General features: G+C 39.3%; 1 protein-coding gene across 2 annotated transcripts; it reads left to right on the top strand.

Moving 5' to 3' along the window:
• BNC1 (basonuclin 1) lies at nucleotides 1-27726 on the top strand. Of its 2 annotated transcripts, none has more exons than XM_018576717.1 (7): nucleotides 1-124; nucleotides 8819-8885; nucleotides 12756-12858; nucleotides 12956-13191; nucleotides 18762-20653; nucleotides 25159-25628; nucleotides 27392-27726. In XM_018576717.1, the coding sequence occupies exons 2-7, from the start codon at nucleotides 8877-8879 to the stop codon at nucleotides 27466-27468; spliced, it is 2787 nt and encodes a 928-aa protein (XP_018432219.1). In that variant the 5' UTR covers nucleotides 1-124; nucleotides 8819-8876; the 3' UTR covers nucleotides 27469-27726. The 2 variants fall into 2 exon arrangements, with proteins under 2 accessions (XP_018432219.1, XP_018432220.1); XM_018576718.1 differs by having other exon boundaries at nucleotides 25159-25502.

Raw genomic sequence — 27726 nt, forward strand, 5'->3', positions numbered from 1 at the left:
AGGCGTGTGATGTTCTGTTTTAGTACTTGTACAGACAGGAGTGCGCTTCAAGTGCATAGCTGGAGTACTCATTGAGGGAATGAGGAACTGCCTGGGTTATGATTTCTCTCTAGCAATGGACAAAGTAAGTAAACTTTCTTATACATTTCCATTTGCAGATGTCTAGGTATTGTCTTTAGCAAAATGTATTTAGTGTTTCTTTTTTTTTCCTTTCTTTTCTCTTTGCATACTTTCAATTGATTTGCGATAATACGGAGCCTGTGGAATAAGCCCGAGCATTAAAAATGTAATTGTGTCTGTAACAAGTGCATTTTGTACACCGACAGCCACTAATGCTGCTGAGTGACAATGTAACTTTAATGCGCTCGCTTAAAGCACTTTATCCAGGACTCTTCTAAAGTTCCTGTTATGATGCAGAAAAGCTCTTAAGAGCAGGCTGTAAAAACAATTTTCCTAAAGTCCTTCTTAGGATTATTAGTGGCCAGCGATCGGTGTGTGTAAATTATGCATACAGCCTTTCGTTTAATTGACGAGTGCCATTGTCCCCCCCCTCCTCCTTCTGGTGCGCACTATTAGTCCTCAGGTCCCTTTGCACTGAAAGCCCTGCAATGATGAGGATGATAGTAGACTCAGTACAAATGAATCCTGTGATTGTCTGCAATGTCCTCAACACATTCCATCGCCGTAACCTTCTAATGGGCTGCAAATATGCTGTTCACAAGTGCACGTTATGAATTTTTAAAAAGCTGCTATTTTATGGGAAAACGTGTCGAGAGGCTTTTTTTTTTCCTCTCTTTTTATGTTAAGCTTTTCCTGTAGTTGTGGATAGGAAACCAATCTTTCCACTGAACTTGGTACAGAGCAATCAATACACTGATAGATGTCTTTAACTATGCAATATCCATTAAGATAGGTGCGCCCGGGCCATTTTCTTAGTTTGACGTAATGCTGGCGATGGAAAGTGCAAGCTCTCCTGTTTCGCCTGCATCTAGGTGTCTTTCCGCTCCTATGTTAATCTGTGATTATCTCCTTTTACAATGCGCTTCTTCACAGCTTGGAATCATGTCGCTGTTTTGGCTCCTTGAACTGGAAAGCTTTTTGTTGTCTTTATCTGTTGGGTGAGCTAACATCTATGTTGCGAGGACCTGCAGGCATGTTGCGCCGCTTCGTGTTTCTGCTGTCTACAAGTGAAGTCAGCTTCATTAGTTTCATGATGGCACATCAGTGCAGGGCTGGTGTTGCTGCTTCCTTCTAGCAAGTCCTGGAGCATGATCTGGGCTGCCTGGGTTTGGATAAGCTTGTAAGGATTTGTCAGCCAGATGTGACACGATTGTCAAGAGGCAAGTAAAGGAGGAGATCTGATATTAATCAGTGCATAGCTGGAAGCCAAACTTTCTCAAAGGCAGTGTAGAAACATGTTCTCCTCTACTGCTCCTTTTTTCTTACCACTGAGCTGCCACTGTCTTATCTTTTAGGTTTATTACAGGCTACAGCAGACAATGTCACTCTTTTTAACTTCTAGGTGCAGGTCTGGCTCCAAAGCAACCAAGGTGTTACCTACATTCTTTATTAGATTTAAATGTTTTCAGATAAAAGGCATGATTGGTTTGAGATTCATTCTAAAAGGTACAGAATCCCCCTTGGCGAAATCCTGCATTTGCCGTTGAAAGGGTCACTTCTTAGCGTGGCTAACCTGCGCAGGCACCGGAGAGGTTAATATGACGATCTGACGTGTAGGTGTCGTCTGACAACGCTTGCAAGGACAAAATGGGTCCCAACATGTATGAAATTCAACGTACAGTGGCCCTGTCTGACCTCTGACATAGTTTGGGCAGATCTTTGCAGTTGCTCAGCACAGTGGCCCCTTTCATTAACTCTGCAAACAATGTAATTGCATACTTAACTTACTGAACCTAAGTTTAGCATCTCTTCGGAACTTGTTTAAACTTTCTCAATTGATAAGCAGCTTATACCAATTTTTAAGCACAACACGTTTGTTGTCAGTATTTCTGAATGTAATCGTCTTGAATGCAGTCCAGTTAACAGCTTGAGCATGTGCTCCGTTATATAAAACGCTTTTGTAAGTAATGGTGTGATGTTTATGTTGTGCTATCAGTGCTTGCGTTAATGCACTTTCTTGTGTTTGTTTTGCAAAAAAAAAAAGTTCATATCATGATCGGTGTATTGTAAAGATTGTATCTTGGTATTTGAGACATCCTTCCTCCACACTTTTCTTTCTTCTTGAAACGGCAGTGTGAACTTCAAAGCAATCAACAGATCCCTGACAGATCTTAGGAGGCATCTGCATAAACTCTTCTGTAATGAAATTGTGCACATGCATATGGTCCAGATATGTAAGGTACCAGGTAACACAGGCAAAAGGCACCAGTTATCTATTTAGCATATACAGAACAGCGATGGAATCTTTTTTGTGTTAAGAGAACACAATCTATGATGTAGACACCTGAACAGGTAACAGTCTATCCATCACATGATTGGGGAATGTTAGACCAGTGTTAGTCCAGCATTCCCCAATCATGTGATGGATAGACCGTTACCTGCTCAGGTGTCTACATCATAGATTGTGTCCTCTTCTAAAACAAAAGCTTCTATCATTGTTCTGTATATGCTATGTAGAGCTTGTGAGACCTGCTGTCTATCCTGGTACGTGAAGAAGCCTCAATCCACATGTCATCCTTTGGGTTCACTCAAATACGGACATCCAAAATTTCAAAAGACAACCAGCCAACTCTTCTGTCCGACGATTTAAGGCGTCTAAAAGGGAAGCAACATTGTCTGTTTACAGAGGAAGGACAAAGCAAGTATTTTCCATTTGTGTTTCTTCCTAAATACCTATCAGAATAAGGACCGTTGTGAAGACACTTCATTTTTGTTAATATCCACGGTACATAAACACATTATTTTCTCTGAAGGATGTTTGCTAAATAACTTCACAGTTTTTTGTTTTCTTTTCAGTTTGGGACCAGTGTTCTGTATCCATACAATCTGACTTTGTTTCCAAATAGTTTAATCCCATCAATGATAGTGTAGGGCCTACAGCTCATCCTAAAGATATCCCATCAGCTAGAACCAAATACTGCACAATTTTGGTTGATTTGGCAGATCAAGTATGAAACTAAAAGTTTCTGTGTGTGACTGTCATCAGATGCAATTTTGGCTTTGTCACCCTAGTTAGATGCAACATATTCTGCACCTGGCTTGACTACGCCTGAAAGGGCATTCTTCTCACTTTGCAGACTGCACTTCCCAGATGATAGATGTCAATCAGCCTTTTACATCACATTGTTGTGGATCTGGCTCTGTGCAATTCTAAGAGTGTACAGGGGTGATTTACTAAACCAAATTGTATGTGTTTTCTTTGACCATCCAATCCAATCATGTGTGTGACCATTTAAAAAAAATAGAAGTTTCTGAACATGATTTCTGTTAAAAGCAAATAAAAGGTTTTATATTTCAACTTCACATTAGCATATAACCTCCCCAAATATGATCAGTAGTGGTCATTTGATGAACAATGTCATTTGGCAACACTTGCAACAAAAAACAATTTGCGCAAGGATAGATGTATATAAACTGGTTGCCCAGAACAACTAGTCAGATGTTGGCTTCTCCACCCTGATGCAACAGATCTGCTTTTCCTGCTGTAATTCTATTTAATCTATGGAGTGTAAAGTAAACCAGCCAAACTGTCCCTGACTTCTAACTGCTTTCATAGTTTAGCTCTTTTATGATTGAGCCAGAAGTAATACAGTCACTAATTGGAAGTATATTGTCACCCCCCCCCCCCCCTTCTCTTCCTCACAGTCCATTCACTGACATTTGAGTCATTTGTCTGCAGTGGCTTTTTAATATACACGGAGTGACTATTGTAGTACAATGAAATGCATGCAGATAATTTCCTGTGACTAGAAACACTCAGTGGATATGAATTTATTGTATTCGTGTCTGGCCCTGCCTATGTGTTCCAGTTACGAAAGTTACTGTGAGTGTAGTATGATTAGTTTTGAGGTTCCTGACTTCCCACACAATGTCCAAGTGGCTTATTTATTACCGAGTATGATGAAATCAAGACGGTGCTTCCACAGACTGACACCAGTGAGATCATCATGTGGAGGGTCTTAGGAATATTACACAATGTACTCCTGGACTAGAACATCTGTACAGCTTGGGACAAGGTTTCTCACCAAGTACAAGAAATGCCTGAGATGTCTTGAATCTGTAATTTCTGCAGATGAAAGTGATAATGCATGAAATGGACATGCTACGTAGATTTGGTAACAGGTAAATCCATGGGCTAGGCAATGCTGAATACTCGTCGGTAGGATGTTTTTAGACCCACCAGTGATGTTTGTGTGGTTTAGGTACAAAATATGGCAATTGCAGTAAAACCTGCTGGTTTTGGGTACCACAGTTAGGATGAAAGGTTTGACAGAGCAAACGGCAATTTATTCTTAATTAAAATAATTGCAGGTGAACAAATGGAACCTATTTAGATAATTGTATGCAATTTATACAATTTTAAAATGATTTTGTGTTGTATTCAATCACTTGCTCTTTGAGCAATAGCACATATCGTTTATACTGTATTTGTCCTGTATGTAAAACAATTGTTTGTACCGGAAAAAAAAAATTTGCCGAGTGATAGTCTGCAGAGAACAATTTTTGAGCAAGATATAAAATTGCATTGGTTAATATCTGTCATCAGTGATCATTTTGGTACTTAAACTGCTGCGATGTTACCATGTTCATTGATTATTCTTTCAATACTGATACGAATCTTTGCTTCAATGGCCAGCCCTAATTTGACCTCCTGTCTGTATAACCAGATAGATGTAAAGTTATGTGGAAGTTGTGCTGTCATACAAGAATGGTGCTTTGGCTTCAGAACAAATGACTTTATTTAGTATATCATCTTCTTAGGCCACTAAATTGGAAACATTGCAGGAACATAGAGCAGAAGACAAGCCATCATATTCAGTGTGAAAATTCTAAGTTATAACTATAGAGTGCTGTAACTCATAGCTACCAATGAGTCAGTAAGATCATTGAAAAATAGATTTCTTGATGCGGGTTACTCCTTTGTGCTACTTACTTCATTGAAATAGCAATAAGGTGGTACTATATTTTCGTAGAATATGGTTTTAAAATATACATATTTTAATTATGATTTGGAGCTATGTAGGATTTGATTTTGGGCTATATATGATTGTTCATTTATTTCAGGGCTAGTGAAAATCAATGGCATGTGACTTTTTGTGGCATAAAATAGTTGTTACTTAAAGTGGCACTAACCTCAGGAGTTAAATCTTAAAAATGCATTCAAGAACCTTAACTATTACCAATACGGTATCTTATTTTTGTATCGCTCAGCTGTAGATCCTCAAATCATCTCTAAATTCATGCGGACACTGTCCTTCCTTCTGAAGGGTAGCTACCTTTGTTCCCCATGGTCCCTGTGTTTGTTGTAATGTAGCCACCACTCCAAGCTCACTCCTGTGATGGACTACAATCTCATGTTTAGTAGACTATACCTTCAGTACAAATTAGCTATCACAGGTGTGAGCTTGGAACGGTGACTACTTTACAACACACTCATGGACCATGGGGAACAAAAGTAGCCACTCTCCAGAAGGAAGGACAGGGTCCGCATGAATTCAGAGATGATTTGAGGATCTAGAGCCAAGTGATACACAAATAAGATACCGTATTGTTAATAGTTAAGGTACTTGAATTCATTTTTAAATTGTAACTCCTGAGTTTAGGATCACATTAATATTTTTACTATTCAATGGATTGTATCCCATGTATAAGTAGGCTCTTTGTATTTCTGTGTTTATCACATCCTGCATTTGTGCATTTTATATCAGCTTTCTGTATGATCCAGATGGGGTTAAAATGGACAAGGCCTAATGGTGATCTAATCTTCCTCTGTATGAGTTGTGGCTTATGTTCAGTCAGTTAATTGATACGGAGACATTACTTGTGTAAGTATTTTGTCTCTTCTGGTGTGCTAGGCTCATCTGATTGTAGCCACATGCTTTTACTAGATCCTTGTAGACAGTGCTGAATATGCCATTTTCGTACTATACTTAAATTAATAAACTGGATTGTGTTGGGAACTCAGCTCTGACAGCAAACATGTAGTACCAACGCAATGCATCATTCAAATATGATGATTTAGGATTCGTCTGCATTGGCTGCTCTGTAGGTGCAGTTATTTTTACATATATCTGAAAGCAGATCATTTGGGCAGTTTTTTTATATACCTGGGTAGGTGTGGTATCCTTGGCAGCCAATACCATTTCTAAAGTGCATTGTTAGAATGCAACTAACTGGTTGCTAGCAGCAACACAAACACACACAAAAAACACTTTTCTTTCCTTTAGGTTTTTATATAAAAGAGAAAGTAACCAATAAACCCTATAATAAATTATCATAGGAGTGTAATTTTCTCGGTACATGGATATTTGTACATTACTGTGTTTACTACTATTATGGCCTCTTTTACTGGAGAAACCCCCTAGGGGTATGGACACTACCACTTTCAGAGAACAGACCATGACCTCAGTATCGGTCTCACTTCCCCCTTGGTACTGCAATGCCAGACTACATTTCACTTTTCATGTTCATAGCAGTATGCCTACAATTCACTGAATTGCTGTATGAAAGATGACCAGCGTCTAATATGTTTTCTTTTTGTCTTCTATAGCACTGAACACTACAAACACACATTGGATCATTTCATATTAAGTCTGTCAAAAACCTATTTGCTATTCTTCTTAATGGAATGAACAGTTTTGGGAGGTTACTTAAGTTCAGAATTGGGAGAGGAGCTTAGAATATCTAAAATAGAAGAGTAATTCTTGCCAACAAATTAGAGCAGTCATGTACCCAGCGTAGAAGTCATGCACCCGATACACCTTTGTCGTTATAGCAAACAACACTATCTGCTCTGTTTTTTGTAGAAAATGATATCACTGTCTCTAAGATGGATATTTAGGGCTAAAATTTGCTGTTAATATTGGAATGTAAGAAAGTAATCTAGCACGAAAACATTACAGCAGATGTAGTAAATACGTGAATGAGCATCCTGGTTGAAAGGAGGGATACGTGAATGAGCATCCTGGTAGAAATGAGGGATACATGAATGAGCATCCTGGTAGAAATGAGGGATTCATGAATGAGAATCCTGGTAGAGATGAGGGATACATGAATGAGCATCCTGGTAGAGATGAGGGATACATGAATGAACATTCTGGTAGAAATGAGGGAAACGTGAATGTGCGTCCTGGTAGAGATGAGGGATATGTGAATGTACATCCTGCTAGAGATGAGGGATACATGAATGAGCGTCCTGGTAGAGATGAGGGATACATGAATGAGCATCCTGGTAGAGATGAGGGATACATGAATGAACATTCTGGTAGAGATGAGGGAAACGTGAATGTGCGCCCTGGTGGAGATGAGGGATATGTGAATGTACATCCTGCTAGAGATGAGGGATACATGAATGAGCGTCCTGGTAGAGATGAGGGATACATGAATGAGCGTCCTGGTAGAGATGAGGGATACATGAATGAGCGTTACATGAATGAGCGTCCTGGTAGAGATGAGGGATACATGAGTGAGCGTCCTGGTAGAGATGAGGGATACATGAATGAGCGTCCTGGTAGAGATGAGGGATACATGAGTGAGAGTCCTGGTAGAGAAAAGGGAACTGATGGGTTTTAGTGGGATCGGGATCATTCCTGAATAGTAGAGGTCTGTGAAAATCAACTGATTCACAGGCCAATCAAACATTTTTTTTGTATAGGTTTTTTAAAAATGTTTGCAACCTCCCTCTGAAAATTAAATTCTGGCAAGCCTCCTGACTATTTTGATGCCAAAACATTTGTCCTTCAACACAGGGCAATTGCTTAAAGGAGAAGTATTTGGAGAGTTAAATTAGTAATTAGTACCGTAATTAGTAAATGTATTCCTTTGACCCAAAAGAGAAGAAAGGCAAAAAAAAGGTTTGGTTTTACTCTTCTTCTAAATCGGGGCAGCCATTCTCTTCCAGAGCATGAGTGTCCAGGTGAACGTGCAGGATTTGCAGGTTTATGTGCAACTTGCTTTCCCCTGCCCTGAAATAAAAAGGCCTGTTTGGAGCCCTTGTCTGCTCACCATGAATGCTAATAAACATCTCACTGAAGCAGGGGTAGTCATGCACATGCCACTGCTGGGAACAGGCATGTTGCACTGACTGTTTCTAAATCCTGCATCTTCTTCTGGCCAACGTAGGTGCGGGAGAGACTAGTATTCACATGTCCTAGACTGCTGTTTTGGGGGCCATTTTAAGGTCCAGATCCTTGAATTCGACATTCAATACATACAAGCAGATATGCACATCATGCCTTGTGGATTGCATTGGTGTCTCAATGAGGGTCAAATTTTTCAACAAAATGTATTTAAAAAAAAAAAATTTTTTGTAACAATGCGAGCAGGATTGGTAGAGTGAATCAGGCAAAAAGCCAACAGAGAATGTTTTTTTTCAACATCCTGGTTTCTTGCATTTAGAGGAAATCTAAAGTACTGAAAAAAATGAAAGATAGAGCTGTGTTTATCTGTGCAATCACCCTGGTGATCAGTCTTCCTTTTTTGTTCCACTCTATATAAATGGGTTAAGGTTTATTGATACTAAACAGAAGTCATTAGTTGTAGCAGAGAGAATATCTGTGATGAGGGTGGTAGCTGGTTTGGGATGCATTGCCAAGAAATGTTTTCAGAAAGTAACTTGACCTTCTGTTTTGTGTGTTAGTGAGTGCATTCCAGGGAATGAGATTCAGCTGTTTGTGGGGACTGAACCAAAGCACAAAATGAATGAGGTAAGTTTTTTCTTTTTTTTCTTCCTTTTCCCACTTTTATAACTTTGCCTTCAAATGTCTGCCCACCCAAAGCAGATATCTCATTTTTTTTTGTAGCTGTTGTGTGTTTATAGACTTAGTTCACCTTTCATACCATGTTATACTCATATTTAGGGTGTAATCTGGAACACCGTGCCACTCCGCAGAGCCTCACCCTCAAAGCACGACACCCCCCCCTTACCTGAATTGTGGGGTGCTTGTATTTCTCAATGAAGCATGTGTGCAGTGATGTCATGACACTTGTAATACATTGATATCTTCCTCCAACCTCATAACCGAAGGTCTGTATTAATGTACGGACCTGGGCCTGGAGGAACAGTCTGCAGAAGCCTGTGTATTGCATCTGTGATCCACTAATTGCTGTTGCAATGCTTTCCAGGCTCTAATGCAAAAAAAAAAAGATAAAATGCACATGTTTTCTTTTTGCATAATGGATGCATCTATTATTTTATTGCAAAATGTTGGATATGCCTTGAAGAGACCCAGAAACATCTTCCGGTCATTGTTCCCAGATCTTCCGGTTATTGTTCCTTGGGGTCTCAGTCCTCCTGCTGAATTATTTAATAGGTAATGTTTAGTGGGTATACCCACCGACAATGGCCTGGTTGGTCAGTAGACCTAAGGACTCAAAGGTCTTGCAACACAAGGGAAATCTGTGATTTAACTTGCTAGCATAAAAAAAATATAAAAAAAATATCAGTTTTGGGTGAGCTGATGCTAAGTGTGCATGTATTTGATCTTATTATGTTTCATCTAAAGCTTTTCTAAAAATATAGCTGCATCTTTTTTCCCCATTTGTAGCAAATATGCTTCCATCTGTCATACGTTAAAGAGCTGCATCAGAAAGAAATGTTTCCACACACTGAAAACGCTAGATCTGAGCAAGATACCATTATGATGCAATTCTCTTTACACCAAACAGTTTGGTATTCGCATTACCAGAAAACCACAATATTACTGTTTTTTAACCATTGTATTTTTGATCAATTCAATCTATAAATCACTCACACACAGAGTTTCAGCAGATGTTCTAAACCCCTGTAGGAAATGCTGCTGATGAAATGCTAATAGGGGTAACTTGAGATCAGTTTTCTTAGACTCCCATAATCTGTTTTCCACTCTATACAGGAATGGTTTCCCCAGGGGATTAATATGTATCCCCAACATTGGCTCATTGTTACATCAAGTTGGGCATAGTATGCAGAGCACTTCAGTTCCAGACATGGAGGAATTCTACATTTACACCATTCATAATTACTTCTCTCTCCCCCTGTCTTATCTGGCTGTCATTTGAACAATTACATATGTAATCATCTGTATTAGAAAATCGAGTCGAAGCCGGTTTCCTCCTTAATGCAAGTGGGTTACATTTAGAATGGATAGTCTGAGAAGAACCACTGTTAGTTTACTGATGTACACCTCCCTCAAGTAGGATTTTTGGTGTCCTAGCATTCCTAAGCAGACTTTCATTAAAAACCAATTTGACCAGAAAAGATCATCACCTCTGAAATGTGTATGTTCTAATGGTTACATTGCCCATGAACTTTTATGCCTGCATTTTCTCTGCACTGAAAGTGGAGAACTATAGGAAGCCAATTATAATTTTCAAAAGGCAGGTATCATAGCTGATCACATGTACAGGGCTATGAAATTGCAGATCTTCAGCTGTAAAGCATAAGAGGGTTTAGTTCTGCTTTAAAGAAGAACTTTCGGGTAAAGAAAACAAACTTTGCAGTGGGTCTAACCTCAGACTGTAAGGGTTAAATGCTCGTGTTCGTCTAGGGTGTAAAATAACATAGATTTACTCACTCGAGCCTTAGTCCTGCCAGGCTTCTAGACAGGCCCCTACAGCATCTCTCCTCCTCCACTCTGGCATTGGAATGTCTCCTGGTGTCCTTACTTCTAATACACTGTGTTTGGGCATGATGACTCATGGGTCCTTAGACTGTCTGAGCGAAGGGGGAGGTAGGCTGCGGGGTCCGGTCCACCAGCCAGGAGGGATCGAGGTTCAGGTGAGTATATCTTTGTTATTTTAGACCCCAGACAAAAACAAGCACTTAACCTTTGTAAAGGGCTATTGAAAGGATTATGTTTTCTTCTGCCCAGAGTTTTTCTTTAAAGCAAGAGTGTCGTAAGACAAAAAAAATGCCCACAGTTAGTCCTGTTATGTATTACCGTTTTATTTTCCCTCCTGTAGTTCCTGCACAACATATTCAATTAGGAGAGGTAGCACCGGAAGCCATTTTTTGCTTTACTACAGGGGAGAGTTCAGGGTTGACCTCATCAGTTTGTTGGTGCTCATTCACTATCCAATCACAGGCTTGGGAGGCCTTGGACCAATCACAGGCTTGGGAGGCCTTGGACCAAGCTGTATTGCTATACCTGCAGGTTCATACTCTGGCAGTACTACCTAGGTTAGAAAACTGGCTGTCTGAGTTAGAAAACGGGTTGAAGAAAGTTACACTTAGTTGACAGGTAAGACAGTTTACACTTGCATATTCCAGCTGTGAATTTGCTTTCACTCCCTTTTAGGTACCCACAGACATTAGGAAATGTTTACCTGATCCAGACATTTATGTTTGTATGTCTGTAGGTTTTGCACAACACCCATTTGCAGGAGTGGAAAGTTCAAGATAGCTTTTCCAGGCCGACTGCTTTTGTATTTCTTATTATAGGCCGGTGCAGTAGGTGTCAACAAAGCGCTACAACTCCCCTCTCCATATTATAGGCCAGTGCAGTTGCTGTCACCTCTTTGTGTTTTTGTAGGCACCTTTTAGTGTCTTCATAAACTACATGCCACAGCAGGTATCTATTATCTGTGGGTATGTTTACTAGAACTTTTTATCCCACATAAATTTCCCATGGTGGCCAGAAAGTGAAAAGTAAGCGATAGGTGCATGAGCTTGTGTTTTTACTTGGAACAAAAATCCACAGATTAAATAAAAACTTGCAAACCTTTACAGAAAACTCTTGTGTCTTATTTATGTGGTATGATCCAATATTGTCACTACATTTATTAAGTGCTAATTAACTCATTTGATGTTAGCTGCAGCAATGGCAAATGGGTGTAAATGATAGGGGAATTTTGCCTTGCCAGAAGCTCTACGATGTTAAGCCCACAGCAATGCACTTTTAATGGACTGTTGCCTGCAAAGGAAAATGATGTATTGTTTGATTTTAGTTGCTCAGAATATTTCAGCTCACATCGGTGTCCTATTTTTCACCATTTAAGAAATAAATATATGTAATTTATCAATTAAGTTACCATTTATTATTTTACGACACATATAGAAATAAATTACATTCAGGGAATACTTTCTTAGCATTACCCTTCATGTATCTGTAATTCATTTTAGGGATTTTGATGGGCTATATTTTTCCCCCGCCGAAATGAGGTTCATCGCTGCAATAGATTTCAGCTTTTAGTGTGTTTGCCTTTTGAATTGTGCTCTTGACTGTGAAAAGCCACAGTATCAGTGATTATTTATGACCTGCATAAGGTGTCCAGATGTACAAGATGCACAGAGTAATGTGTTCCTTGATGAAACGTGATCATTACATTGCATTTGGAAGCTATAAAACTCTGACCATTGTCTATAATCTGTCAGTGATCTCCTTTCAGTAGTGTGTGCATGTGTTCCTATGATATTCTAAATCACAATGCAAAAGCGAGTTTGCTGCAAATCAATTTAATAAACCAGACAGATTTGTTATTGTAGTAAAAAGGGTAATGGATGAAAACATAACACTATGATTCTTGTTTTTATATCATTGGAACGTTTGATTCCTGTAGACTTTAACATGCTTGTTTCTTGTGTATTTATATTGTAGGCAATAAGATGCACACTGGTCAACTGCATCTGTCTGAATTTTAAACCTGCGAAAATAAACCCTCGTCACTGTGAGCAGTGCAGGCACGGATGGGTGGCACATGGTAATTATTGTGTAACTAAACACTGTTCTCTGTCCAGATGTCCACATTCCTGTTGATTCCATAGTTCTCCAACTTGTTTTGTTTTCTTGTGATCTAGCATTAAGTAAGCTACGGATCCCGCACTTTTACCCCTCCAGCCAAGTTGAGATTGTTCAGTCCAGCGTGGTCTTCGATATTAGCAGCCTTATGCTTTACGGCACTCAAGCCGTCCCTGTTCGCTTGAAAATTCTGCTTGATCGACTTTTCAGCGTCCTGAAGCAAGAAGAGGTCCTGCAGATCCTTCATTCACTTGACTGGACACTTCAGGACTATATCCGGGGTTATGTTCTTCAGGTACAATTATAGTGCTCCCATTATTTCCATACATAAGAGTAGTAATGCTGTACAAATCGTAGTACCTTAAAGCAATAAACTAGGTATAATAAAAATTAGCTCCAGGTAAAAAAACACATTCACTGGGTCCCCCTTCCCTACTTTAACAGCTAACTGCTCATTTTGCTTGAGGGATTATAATTAAGGTGAAATACCTTTTTTTTATTCCTTGTTCCTGCGGGCTTCCTTCTCTTTGTGCCACTTGCCACCTGGTTGCAGCTCTTCAACGTCATCCCGTGCAATGCGGGACCAGCAGTCCTGCATTGTACAGGAGGACATTGAGGGCCCATTCATATTCCAGAGTGTCAGACAGCACAGGAGAGCGCTGGCTACTGAACATCACCTTATCCATCATCTCCCTAAGCAAACCAAGCAGTTAACCCGTGCAAAGCGGAGAGGAACCTACTGCAAGGGTAATTTTTTTTTTTTTTCTTTCATCCGCTTTAATTGTATTTGGATTAGTTGACGTATAGTTTGTTGTTCATATTGTACATTACTGCACTTTGCACTTGGCATTGCCTTACTGGATAAGCTCCAATAGAACTACATTGATTATTCTTCTCACCATGGCTTTTTTCCATAAGAATATATTACTGCTAATGGCTATATGTACTGCATTTGTGGCAAATGTTCACAATGTTACATATTTATTCATACTACATATTGTGAATGAAAGGTAAATAATTTATTTTTAAATATAACAAAGTATGCACTGGTGACTTGAAGGAAATGCCCGCTCTGTAATAGCTGCAGTCAGATAGGTCTTTTTAGCAGCAACAAGAGTCTTATGGATGAGATGGAAGTGCATGTGTTGCTGATTACAGTTGCTATTCTTGTTACTGGGGCAGTGCATTTCTTCCTGCCTTCTCTAAATCATCTCCATTGCTGTTGTTGTGTTATTATAAAATGAACTTTGGTGGCTCAAGAAAGAAAATGTTTAGTTCCTGTAGAATGATGTTCGAGAAGCATTCACTTGCTGCTTTGCATGCCTTTCTGTTTTTCCCTTCTCTGTGCCTTCCCTTTACCACAGCGTATAAAATAAAATTTCTGTCTCCACTTTCTGAGTGCACTTGGAGATGTACACTTCATTGTCCATCTCCTTGCCTGTCCCATGAGTCAGATTTTGTCTTACCATAGTGTCAACGCCCTGTGGAAAAGGTCTGTAAAAAAATAGTTTTATTTAGTATTATTAAATCCTATTTTGTTGGCTGCCATGATGATTCATAGATCCCCAAGTTTATCCTCCTTTTTTTCTATTACTGGTTTGCCTGGCTAACCCAAGGTTGGTAGTCCTCCAAGACTGGAAGACCTTGATGCTTCAAAGTGGCGCTAACAACAAAAAAGGAGAACAATAATAATGAATTATTAGCCTCTATGTCTGTCCCTCAAAAAGTTTTCTATCTTGATCCTATTTAAATTATTTACTGATTATGGCATTGCTGCTCTATGGATCCTGGCATGCTGATAGGCTGTTTAAAAACTTTTTATCCTTCAAATTTGGACTTTTGTCCAGTCCAAGGCTGCTAGCCCACTGCTGCATTCCTTCTGGAACTCCAGGCAAAATTTTTATTAACCCTTGCAGTGGGGCACACTGCCAAGGGTTTACTGCTCATTTTGGTCTAGTGAGGGAAATAACAAAGTTATACTTACCTGATCCTGAGTCGGCCGGCTGTGGCAGGGGCCTTAGACAGCTGCAGTGGAAGGGGAGCAAGGCTAGAAGAACCAGTCTAATAGCATGCCAGCTCAGAGTATTGGATGAGTATACCTTTATTTTCCTGCCTATACCAAATCGGGCAGTTAACTCTTGCAGTGTGGGGGTAGCCCCAATGCAAGGGTTAATAAATTTGTAACTTTAATAAAACAAAAACTTAATTTTCCAAGCACAAATTTTTTTTCTCCTGGCTGCCTCTGTCTGGGACAACAGTAGAAGTCCTCCAAGGTGGGAATTTCATAATCTTTTGCAGTAATGTTGCCACACCCTATAAAGCAATATTTATTTTTTTAGGAAAAGAAATCATCTTTCTCATCAATCTTATAATGGGTGTTGGTTCTTCAACGCTGCATTTACATGATGCTTTACAGTGTAGAGATTCTGACCTTTAACCCAAAAAGATTGTTAGCTTTTATTTCTTGCTTCAAAGTTTTGTTGATGCTAATGAATTACCACCATTTATCCCAGTGTTCTTATCAAAACACACTTTGTACTATAATATTTTCATCTAAAAAATCTTTCTAGATCTTGTTTGTTTAAAGAGATGGGTGCATTTTTTTTTGCTTATCCACACACACACAACACATTGTAAACTTATAAATGTCCATATTGAGGCTAGGTTCACACCTGCACTACACTGCACGACAGCCGGGACGCGCGATCGTGTGCTAGTGCACAGAGCAATTGCTGCGTGGCCCCATTGATTTCAATGGTGTGAAATCCACGTGGCAATCGCTAACACACGACGTGCTGCTTTTTTAGGGGAACAGCGCGTTCCGACAGGGGTGCCATTAGAAAATAATGGCACCCACAGCGTGATCAGGTCACACCATGGCGACTCCCAACCACGTGGCAATCGTGCACAAAACCGCGCGGATTTTCAGGAGTCGCCTAGGTGTGAACCTAGCCTGAAAGCTAAGTAGATTGGGGGGCATTTATTCTAGTGGTTAATCTTGGCCAGTGTCTTGAGTGTTAGCCACATACAAGGTACTTACTACTGGTTTATCGTCTAACCAGAACAGTGCACCAAAGAGGCATACAAATGAGAAAAGAATACAATTTAGATTTATTTTTTTATCTACTCTAAATATAGTGCAATTCATCTTTGTAATTGGCAAGAACACAACAGAATAGAGTTAAACTATGCTAATTAGGCAACTTGCAAGAGGCTTATACTTCCTGCTGCTTGCTACAATTATGTTTTTATGCAAAGCTCCATTATGGTCTTATATCATGACATAGATCAATATTTAATGATCTGGATAATCTTGTGTTTTAGTGTTGGGATTAAAAATATGGAATCAATTATCTCCAAACCTCTACAGTATGAAAAAAATATGATGATACATTCTTCATCAACCTGGAAAGTCTTTCATGGACTGTGAAAAATCTCAGTAGGCTATCAAATACATGTCCTGTGATAAAATATTTATTGTAGTTATTGGGAAAAGTTAGACAAGGCCAGAGTTTGATATAACTCCAACACTCAAGTGTAATTACAGCTGTGCTTTGTGGACGCTGGCTATAGATCAATACGCCTTCATTTATTCTCTGATCTTTAGATGCCTGGAAGATTATTAGACTTGCAATGTGGGAAAAAAGGCACTCTCCTTAAATGAGCAGCTCATCTTAAACATGAATTGCAGGGCTTTTTCTCCCTACATTAACTGATCAATTTAAAATTACATATCAAACACTTACCTGTAACTTTCCTCTTATTACTAGAAAGCAATGTGTATATTTGTTTTGAATAACAAAAAAAGATTAAATCCGGGCTAAACAAACATAATCTTACTGTAAGGTAGCATGTGCATCCTTACTTAAAACTAGAGCTGCAGCTAACGATTATTTTCAAAATCGATTAGTTAGCCGATTATTAAGTTCGATTAATCGGTTAATATTGATGTCCCCTGTGTATTTACCCCAGATTTTTTTTTTGCAGTAATCCAGCATGAAACAACTCCTGCACTTTGCTTCTGTGCAGGAGTTTCCTATAATAAAAACCAGTCACTTCTGCTCTCTCTCATGGAGCAGGATGACTAGTCTTTTATCCACCACTCTGTATTTCTCTACTGGAAGTCATAGTGGGTGGAGCTACTGGGTCCCTCCTACATCTCTGCTGTCTGCACAGGCTGTGAACAGACCAATGATGATGTCACCACTACTTTTAATGCTTGGGTTTGAAAAATACATTGAGGGGGACTTATCAAAACTGGAGCAGACGCCCAGGGCAAACAATCAGTTTTTCTCTTCAGTTTGTTCAGTTAAGATTTGAAAATGAAAGAGAGAAGCTAATTGGTTGCCATGCACAGCTGCTCCAGATTTTGTCTTCTCCAGTTTTGATAAATTCCCCTCATTATGTGCAAGTGGATTTATATTATTTGTGGCTGTTTAGGAATATATTTGAATTTTAGTTCTTTAGTTGAGGTTTTTTGTGCCTGGAGTTCAGTTTTAACAGGTGTGTTCACTCAAAACTATATTTCAACAAAGGTTTTGGCTAGACTATAGTGACCCAAAACTGCAATATGGGCAGGGCCACACACCCCAAGCAAACAGACTTTGGGAAATAAAATAGTTGTTCCTGTTAGGGAAAACAATAGCGATCATTCTGGAAGTATCAGCCAGAAATTGCATGTCCTCTCTCCATAGGAAAAACACTTCTACTGAAAACAAACATTTTTTTACTGATGTATAGCCATATAATTGTAGTGTTGTGCATAATAGCTCTATTATATTCACAGAGATATGCCACAACTCCAGATCCACAATTCCATCACCTGACCAGTAAGGAAAGGTTGCAAAATCAGTTCCCCAGTTATTTCAACATTAGTAAAATTTAGACTGCCATTAGAAGTCCACTGGGTTGCTGAAGAGACCAGGGGGTCCCCTTTACACAATAGCGCACTAGTTGAAAACGATATGATAGGTGAGAAAAGGATACAATTAAGATAAGATGTAGCGAGCATTCAGATTGCACATAAGAGGGGCAAACCGGAATGGAAAATTGGCAGAACAATCAGTCAGGCAATCTTAATTATGGGTTTTTTATTTAGCAGAGAAAATATATACGTATAGTAAGGAGAATATATACTCTAGCTAGTGCTTATCAGTGCAGTCACATTATCCTCTTCCTCAGGGCTGATTTATAGGACCAGTGGCGTTGGCCCCAAACGTACAATGCAGAAAAAACCCCATTTAAATAATGTATCTAGGTATATTTGTGCAGACTAGCTGGAAAGTGAGCCCAATGGACCATGTGTATTGTAAGGGTTCAGCCAACAAATTTAGATGATTAGAAATGTCTGTATAGCTGTAAATGATTCCGCTGCCTTTTTTCCCATCAATATTTGCCTCTTTCTACATCTTTTTCAGTTTTATAAACTCTGTTGTGGATTCTTCAAGACTGATAGTACACCAATAGGTGTGATTATTGTTAAAGTGTGTAAATCTGTGAGGTAAAACAAAATAATGAAAGTAGAATTTTTTCCCCCTAAAATCCTTATGGAAAGAAGTCCGTTAACCAACATAAAATATAAGCCTCAATAGAAAAATATTGGACTATAATTTTCCTGATTTTAGTTTCTGTACAAATTTGCTAACCTTCCAAAAATGACTTAAAGTATATGCTGAAGAGCATAGAAAACATTAGCATGGTTTTCAATTAATACAATGTTATTATAATTTATAATGCATATCTAGCATTACATGGATTGGTTGACATTTACCGTGTTTTCATTATAACTGGTAAATATGGACGTTAATTGCCCTAAACTTTGGCATATTTGTGACTAAGATCCTTTTTTTCATTATTTTGTTGTAGGATGCCTCTGGAAAAGTCTTGGATCACTGGAGCATAATGACAGTCGAAGAAGAATTGGCCACATTACAGCAGTTCCTTCGCTTTGGGGAAACCAAGTCCATTGTAGAACTTATGGCAATCCACGAAAAAGAAGGCTACACAGTGCTTATACCACCTACCAGAACAAATTCTGACATCAGGTCATTTATTGAGAACAGCAACCCCAGAAGCAGTCCTATTGTGCCTCCTGTGTTGGAGAAAATGTCTCCTTCCTCCATACATCCCTTTGAGAACATGATCAATAATATGGCTTTCACACTGCCATTTCAGTTCTTTAGCCCTCTGCCTCCACCACTCATTGGCTCGCCACCCGAGCGGTCGCTAACTGAAAGAAGTCAAGACAGGGGAAATGAGGGCAAACAAGATGCCCATATATCATTCTCTGAAAGTAGCTACTTGGCTTCCAGTTCTGCATCATTTCATTTAGAGAATGAGTCAGACATAAGTGCTCATGATGTTATGACCAAAGCTGAAGATGATAGCCCGTTGAGTGATTCTAGCTCACACAACACAGTGTCAAACTATGATATGGGATCAGTTTCCCCTGAAGGTAAACTGCATCCTGGTGACCGAAATGGCTCCATACCCAGAAAGGGACGGGTCTTCTGCACCGCTTGTGAAAAGACTTTTTATGACAAAGGAACATTAAAGATTCATTATAATGCTGTCCATCTGAAGATAAAGCACAGATGTACAATTGAGGGATGCAACATGGTTTTCAGCTCCCTGCGAAGCAGGAATCGTCACAGTTCTAACCCCAACCCACGACTTCATATGCCAATGAATAGGAACAATCGTGACAAGGATTTGAGAAATGGAATAATTATCTCTGTATCTGAGGACTACAAAAGGGCGGGACTTAAATCTCCTTCTTTGGATAACAGGCCTAATAACTATGGTAGTCCTGGCTCTGAATCAAAAGTTCCTTCGGGTCTACCTAATGTTGGACAGTCATGTGTTCTTATCCCTAACTTAAAAACTGTTCAACCTGTTCTGCCTTTTTACCGAAGTCCAGTTACCCCAGCTGAGATAGCAAACACACCTGGCATACTTCCTTCTTTTCCAGTCATCTCTTCACCTGTCAGTGAAAAACTGGCATCTCCTGACTTACCATTAGATACAGCTCCAAAAAAGAAATCTCGAAAATCTAGTATGCCAATCAAAATATACAAGGAAACTCTGGCTACACCAACCGAAAGCACAGAAAATGTTAGCTCTGAAGAGGAGACTTTATCACATAACGATGATGAGCAGTTGTTGGATATCTGTGATAACAATATCGAGGGCTCAGCAGAGAATCCAGGTGGACTAGAGAGGGATCATGTACACTCTTCAGTTTCGTTCCAACAACAGAACGGAGGGGAGCAAAATTCTCACTCTGTTATGGATAAAAGTTATGACAATATGTCTTCTGACTCTGAAAATGAATTTCATCCCTTCAAACATGAGCCGGTACTGAAAGTGGATTCCAGTGAAAATAAATATGAACATTCAAACCACTTTAATGTTGTCAAGCAGCTGGCTGACCCCTCCCTGTATAATAAAGAACAGCCAAAACACGCAGATTCTGAGGACGGTATTGAATTTCGACCTTACCCTTTGAGCGGAGGCATTTTTGGTGCTATGTCTAACAAGGGCTCAGGCTTTGGTGACTCTGCAGCCCCAGAAAGAGGAGAAATGCACTTGGAAACTCCTAAGGATGAAAACCGCTTTCACTGCGAGATTTGCAAAAAAGCATTCAAAAACCCGTACAGTGTTAAGATGCATTACAAAAATGTGCACCCCAAAGAAATGCATTTGTGTACAATTGATGGTTGCAATGCTGCTTTCCCATCTCGAAGGAGCAGGGACAGGTAAAGTCACATAAACAAATATATAACATTTTCTTCTAACAATATGTCTCTCATACACGGTAGGTCTCTCAAACACAAGCAGCGGTTCTCCAGCAGTCTGACACCCCTTTGAGCACTGCTTTAATCAATATGACTCTCACTCCCTAAGCAGAGCACTGTTTAGTTGGACATGTCAGAGAGCTGGGCTGCTGCATGGTGTGAGGGCAGCTGTTCGGTTCAACACTCCTAGGTGCTTCCAACATACAGTTTTTTAACCCTTGCGGCAAGAAAAATAAGTAGGCATATTTATTCCTGTGTATGCAGCCTGGTTATCAATTGGTGTGTATTTATTAAAATGTTCAATCCCAAATTAGGTCCAAAACAAATAAAATAAAAATGTTGAAAGTGACCCTAACACAGTGGGGTCAAAAGTACACTAAGGGCAGCTTCCAATACAAGATGCTTTATTACTTATTTTTCTGGCAGCCTTTGTGTTAAAACTTGACTGTGTTGCTGATCTTCGGGCACAGCAAATATTAGACTGGGTGTGGGCACTACCTGCCAGCTCATGTCACTAGAGGACCCACAAGCCAGCAGGAGAAACCACAGCGTATGACAAGAAAACCTGGAGGTAAAGGAACTAATTCAAAGGCACAAACTGTCCTATGATCCAAATGATTCTGATGCACCTAAAATGTTGGATACCAGCAGCAGTTGGGGATCAGCAACAAGGTCGAATTTTACTACAACACACAGCTGCATTAGGGTGTCATTCAGAATGAATAGCACCACATTGCACCAACGTGCATTGTCCCGTGTTTGAGTAATGTGCTACTGTGAATGGGCCCTGCCTGATTCTCAGGCCTGGAACAATCAAGTACAGAACAGGTGCCCCTACACAGATTACTAACAGAGTAATAATCTGTGTAAAGTTAGTAGTAACTTTTTAAATTTAGGGGCTGATTTATTAAAGCTAAACAAAAATAGCACCAAAGTAGAATTGTTGCCATAAGAACCAAGTCAGCTTCAATTTATGGAAAATTGGATTTGAAAATGTCTTAATTTATCACTGTAGGCTACACCTTTTTTCCCCATTTTCAGTAAGTTTGCATTACAGTGTCAATAAGTGCGAGAATGCTTCAGCTTTTCTTTCTTGTTTGCATCTATGTGGATTTAGTGGGATTTACCAAGCAGGTTACCTACATAATAAAGTGTATATCCAGTGCTAGACAACTGAAACTTAAAGCAACTCTGTCTGTTTTCTCCTTGTGGTAAAGTGACTGCTGATCCAGACAGAAGTACACGTTTTCAGATTCTTTTTAGGGTATCTTTCCCAATACAGGCTTTTTAAACAGTGGTGTCCGATACGATCACACAAAACAAATACACCACTCGCATCCACCTCCACAGTCCAAGAATCTCATCTGCTTGTCGGGTGCCGGCTCCAAGGGCGTGCCAGCCTGACAGGCACTAAATCCAGGTGTAGAAAAGAGGAGCCACACTCCAGAAATAAATCTTCCCTACGCTGTTTAATCCATGAGCATAAATAAGGTGTACATTGGCACACAATTTTACTCACGCGTTTCACCATTATGGAACATAATAGTGGAACGCGTGAGAGTGTAAAGTTGTGTGGCAGTTTACAGCTCATGAATGCTCATGGATTAAACAGTGTACAGAATATTTATTTCTGGAGTGTGGCTCCCTTTTTGTTTACTCTTGGATTTAGTGGTGTCCAATAGCTATGCTTTAGGGACATCGGCTGCTCACACTGGGCTCCCTCTTTGACAGCTTCCTGTCCTGTATCTCAGAGTGAAGCCTGAAGGGTACCATGAAAACAGAGATGCATAAAATAGACAGATGTTCTGAACCAATGGGTGAGGGGCAATAAAATAAATAAATTAATCCCACTTTTCTGCCTCTTTACTCGTAATACGGTATCATACAAGTGTATAACTACAGTGAATTTGCTGACCACAAAATACAGTACTATAGAACAGGTATTGATACAGCTATTAATAAAAAAAAAACATCTCAAGAATAGGGTCACAACAGCTCATTTTAACATCTCATATTTTTCTTTTTAAAGAAAGATATCGTTTCTTAGCATAAGATAATGGGGGATACTTTTAGTCAAATACCTGGGGGGATATATGCTGGAAAAACATATAATTGTAAAAGTACATATTTTAATGCATAATTGCATCCATCTTAATATTTAACAAGGTAAATATTTTTTAAAACAAAATTATTTTAAGTAATGCACAAAAATTGCTTTGTTTTTATATGTTAGAATTAAATTCTAACAAAATATTGTGTACTGCATGCATACTATAGTAGATGTGGATATATATAGGAAGCTGAATTTACTGTACGTGCAATCTTGATCTTTAATGTGATGGGCAGACTTTTTGGCCAAAAGCTTGACTTTTATAGGAGAGACTTGGATATAACTTGCCACTTATATCCCTAGATGTACTGACCAGTTTGACAAGTGGCCTGAAATGCCCTCTGATATGCGAGTAAAGACACAGGACAGCAGTGACTGACTCAAAATCCAATTGACAGTCTCCTATATGTAGATGAAAGGGTACAAATTGTATGGCACTGCCTGATGATGATGGATGGGAGCGTTTAGGCAGCCATTCAAAGTTCAGACATGTTTCGGTGGAACAGCTGAAACTAGAGAAATAATTGAAGCCTTAGAAAAGTAAGTCTCATACTTCAGGTTAGAGACAGCTAAGGCAAACTCAAATGAAATGGTGGCCTGAATTGAGAGAAATAAATCTTCAAGGGCCACATTGTATCTACTCACACCTACTGAATTCCAGAAAAATATTAAAGCTTCTCAGTAGTCAAGAATATAGTGATAAAGTAAGGAAGTGTAGCTTTTATCAGTTGGAAAACTTGTATTATTATTTATGAATGGTATTTATATAGCGCCGACAAGTTATGCAGAGCTCTACATAGTTGCACATTGACATCAGTCCTTGCGCTCAAGAAGCTTACAATCTAAGCTCCCTATCCTACATGCACACAGGGCCAATTTAGACAGGAGCCAATTAACCTACCAGCATGTCTTTGGAGTGTGGGAGGAAACCAGAGTACCCAGAGGAAACCCGCGCAAGCACAGGGAGAACATGCACATTCCTTGCAGATAGGATTTGGAACTCTCAGTGATGTAAGGCAGAAGTGCTAACCACTATGCCACTGTGCAGCCCAAATATTTAAGCTAACTCCTTTCCTGAGAGAAGCATGGAGGCTGCCATTTCATTCTGCAAAGACTAGTTTTCTGGCTGTAATGCTGATTTTCTAGCTTTAATATTTTGAGTGAATAAATGCAACATAAATGTAAATACGAAATTCAGACTTTACCTTCTTTCCTCATCTGCATACTTGTTAGTGATCAGTGACTTGGAGTGTATAGAAGCCAGCGGCTGAGCATAACAGCCTGGCAATTAGCAGTTTAAAAAGGAGGTTAGCAATGACTGCCCCTATATTTCTCTAATGAAACGGTTGCTTTAAACAAGGTGAGGGCTTCAAAGAAGAAGTGAGAAGGCTACATGTGATCCCCGAATGCCATTTTGGCCAGGCTTGAATTAAAGCCAACAATCATATATTATGATAGATACATTCAAACACCATTATAACCAGGGCCGGATTTACTCTTTCTGCTGCCCCAAGGCCAGGTTCCTCTATCTGCCAACCCCCTCCCCCCTCCCCCCATAGAAAATGGCAGACCTGCAGGCTGCATATAAGTGATCTCGGCGACATCGCCAAGATTACTTGCACAAAGCACGCGGCGGCTTCCCTGCTCTACATTTAGCTCTGCTTGCCCAAAGCAGGGCTAAATGTAGAAAACAACTGCCCACCCGGCGCCGGAACTGCATGTCCCGGGCATCGGGAGATAAGAAGTCCACACCCCTGCTGCCCCTCTACTTCCTGCTGCCTTGAGGCTGGGTCTTTGTTGGCCTTGTGGGAAATCCGGCCCGGATTATAACTGCAGAAAAACTAGGAAGAGTTTTTGAATGGAGTAGCGGATATGCATCTATGTCTCTCTGCTGTACTTGCTATATGTAATCCTTTTCCGGCATTCAATTTTTTCCTCTTTTTTTTTACATATACTGACAATAACCATCTTGGATAATTCTATATGCAATAAATACAGTATATGCCATATATATATATATATTTCATCTAGGGGGAAATGTAATTGCAGGTAGACTATAATCAGAATGGTTGCTGATTTATTTTTTATTGCCAAGTCTGTCAGTCTCCGCACCCAGATAGGCATATCCTCATCTACTGACAGCAGTGATTTGGATTGTGTTATACTTCTAAAAAACAGACATGGGAGAGAGGGGAGCAAAGAATATCTGGTTCCTATACATGTACAAAATCATCAATCCAACCACCTGGTAATGGATAAGGACTGTGTTCAATACCCATTATATAATAATGAATGTGCTTAAATTAACAGACTCTGGTACCTTTTTGGTTTGCTCACGTGTACTTTTTTTTCACAGGCACAGTTCTAATCTGAACCTTCATCATAAACTACTGACCAAAGATGCCCTAGAAATGCAAAACAACCCTTACAATATTCCTTATCTTGTCAAAGAGATGTCAAAAGACCGTTTCCAGGACTTGCCATTAAAGAACCCTGGACAGACATCTGTGATATTTAAAGGAATGAACCGCACAGGGAGTCTGGTTTACCCCTTGAACAAGATGAGAGATTCTTGTTTGGACAGCTTTGCTGCTGATTCTATCACTGACAACGTTGTGTTGGACTTGAGCACCACTTCGAGCATCAAGTCAGCCAGCAGTTCCCACTCTTCCTGGGATTCGGATGGTGGTAGTGAAGAAGGTAACCTACCAGTGGACGATAGTGATGAAAGCTGTCAAGGCCTGAGCTTCATACCACAGGATGAGATTTATTACAATTGGAATTTGGTTGCTAGAGCTCAGCAGAGTTTCTCAAACATCCCCTCTGGTATGCCAATAACCTGTCAAATCTGTCAAAAAACATATAGTAACAAAGGGACATTCAGGGCCCATTACAAAACTGTCCACCTTCGGCAGCTCCATAAATGTAAAGTGGCAGGCTGCAACATAATGTTCTCATCTGTGCGTAGCCGGAATAGACATAGCCAAAATCTGAACCTCCACAGAAGCTTATCAGAGCCACTGAATCCTGTTTAGGTGGAAAATATTTAACCATCTTCTATTATACTGAATTCATATAATGGTTTCCCATAAAAGTGGCCATATTTCAGTTACTGGGTCCTTTTAAAGATAACCTGTCATAAAACTGGTCAGTGGCATACCTAACGTAGTTGACACCCTGGGGCATATTATTTTTTGCTTTAGCACTCTTACTCCCGCACTCCTTTTACATGTCAAAATCATTTCCATATTAATGTTATTTCCATATTAATTATGAAATTAAATGAATACCAGTAGTGGGCACAAAAAGATGGTGAAAGTGAAGATTTTCTTTATCTGACGGTTTTAGATATATTTATGTTGGTAAAAAGAAAATAACATTGTGTGCCATGCTAACGTGGGAAATGCATGCTAAATATAATAAGATTCAAGGGTTTAATAGTTGTTCACAAAGACACAGAGCCAATACAGGAGGACATTAGCTGCATGCTTTGGTAGTTACAGACCTGCAGGGGACTAAATTATAGTATTAAGATCTGCTAAACAAGGGTGACCTCATAATACAAAAAAATGGTTATCCTGACAACACATTGTATTATTTTATTTAATACACAGGCCATGATCCGTTAACTGTTACAATATACAAGCGACACATGGGCAATATTTACAATACATGGGCAGAAGACACCCAATTATGAGTGTGCAGGCAACAAATGTACAAATATGACAATATGTGGGCAACAAATGGGCAAGGAACAGTAGAGCGCTTGGATGGTAGGCTCAAGGGTCAAAAGTCATGCTGTTCATATAGCTTTAGCTATCCATAGCTCTGGGTCTATTGATCATTTTATGTGCCAGTTTCAAAGAAGGAAATCAGCCATTTTTACATCAATTTGCATTGCTGTGACAGTTGTGAACATGAGAAGATTAGGGACTTTTAATACTTAGTTTTTCCAGACTTTTACAGTTTTATATTTGTGTCTTGTTGGTCTACAAACCTTCTTATGATTAGTATGTGTGACAAAAAAAACAGCTCCAATATACTGCTTATTTTTTTCAAAATAAGAAGCATTTTATAGGCCAAATGGGTTTAACTGCAACAACCAAAATATTACTTCCTTTTAATTCCAAGTTCTACAATGACATAAATTCAATGCAGCACAATAATATAAAAGTAGCAGGACCATTTGGAGAGTAAACACAAGTAGAATGCAATAATACAAAACTTAGAACAGAACAGTTTCATTCTAGAAATCTCATTTGATGGAAGTATTTAATGTTTCATTTAATAAGTTAATTGTGACACGGACCCGGTGTCCAGGGTAGATTGCATGCTTGTGCATTAGTTATGAAAATGGCTTATCCTGTGGTATGAATACGTTTGTTTTGAGTAACCAGAGGGGCATATTTATGGAAACTGGAGTAAAGATGAGTTGTTACCCAGAGCAGGAGTGGCAACCCCTGTAATCCTTTCCTGCAGTTTTCATAATCCCAGGTGTATGACCTGACATATATCAATTTTAGAAACGCAAAATCTGGACCAAATCACTCACTGCTCTTTTGCATGCACTTTTTTTTTTTTTTTTTTAGGAAAAAGCATGATCTTGCAAGAACGAAACAATGATGCATTTCAAAGTAGAGGATGTGCAAACAGCTCCTTTTACTGAAACACAAAACACACCACTACTGCTACAATGCCAGCTGCCAAAAAATCATTTTTTTGTAGAAAATAACTTGTGTAAGTAGTAGTCACAGAGTTCTCTCCAATGTACAGTTTTGATACAATGCCACTGAAGCATCATCACTGTAAGCTGTTTTTGTCATGATATATGCTATGCACTTGTTATAGGCATTTTTGTATTAAAATGCTTTGTTCACTTTTGTTTTAAATTGTATGTCCTTGTTTCTTTATATTGTAGCTTTTT

The sequence above is a fragment of the Nanorana parkeri genome, unplaced genomic scaffold (genome assembly GCF_000935625.1).
Source record: "Nanorana parkeri isolate BGI_ZX_2015 unplaced genomic scaffold, ASM93562v1 scaffold74, whole genome shotgun sequence".
In the NCBI taxonomy this organism is placed as follows: Eukaryota; Metazoa; Chordata; class Amphibia; order Anura; family Dicroglossidae; genus Nanorana; species Nanorana parkeri.

Coding starts and splice junctions, on each gene's coding strand:
- BNC1 (XM_018576717.1), top strand. Junction 12,859..12,955: donor GCACGGATGGGTGGCACATG/GTAATTATTGTG, acceptor CTTGTGATCTAG/CATTAAGTAAGCTACGGATC. Junction 13,192..18,761: donor TCCGGGGTTATGTTCTTCAG/GTACAATTATAG, acceptor ATTTTGTTGTAG/GATGCCTCTGGAAAAGTCTT.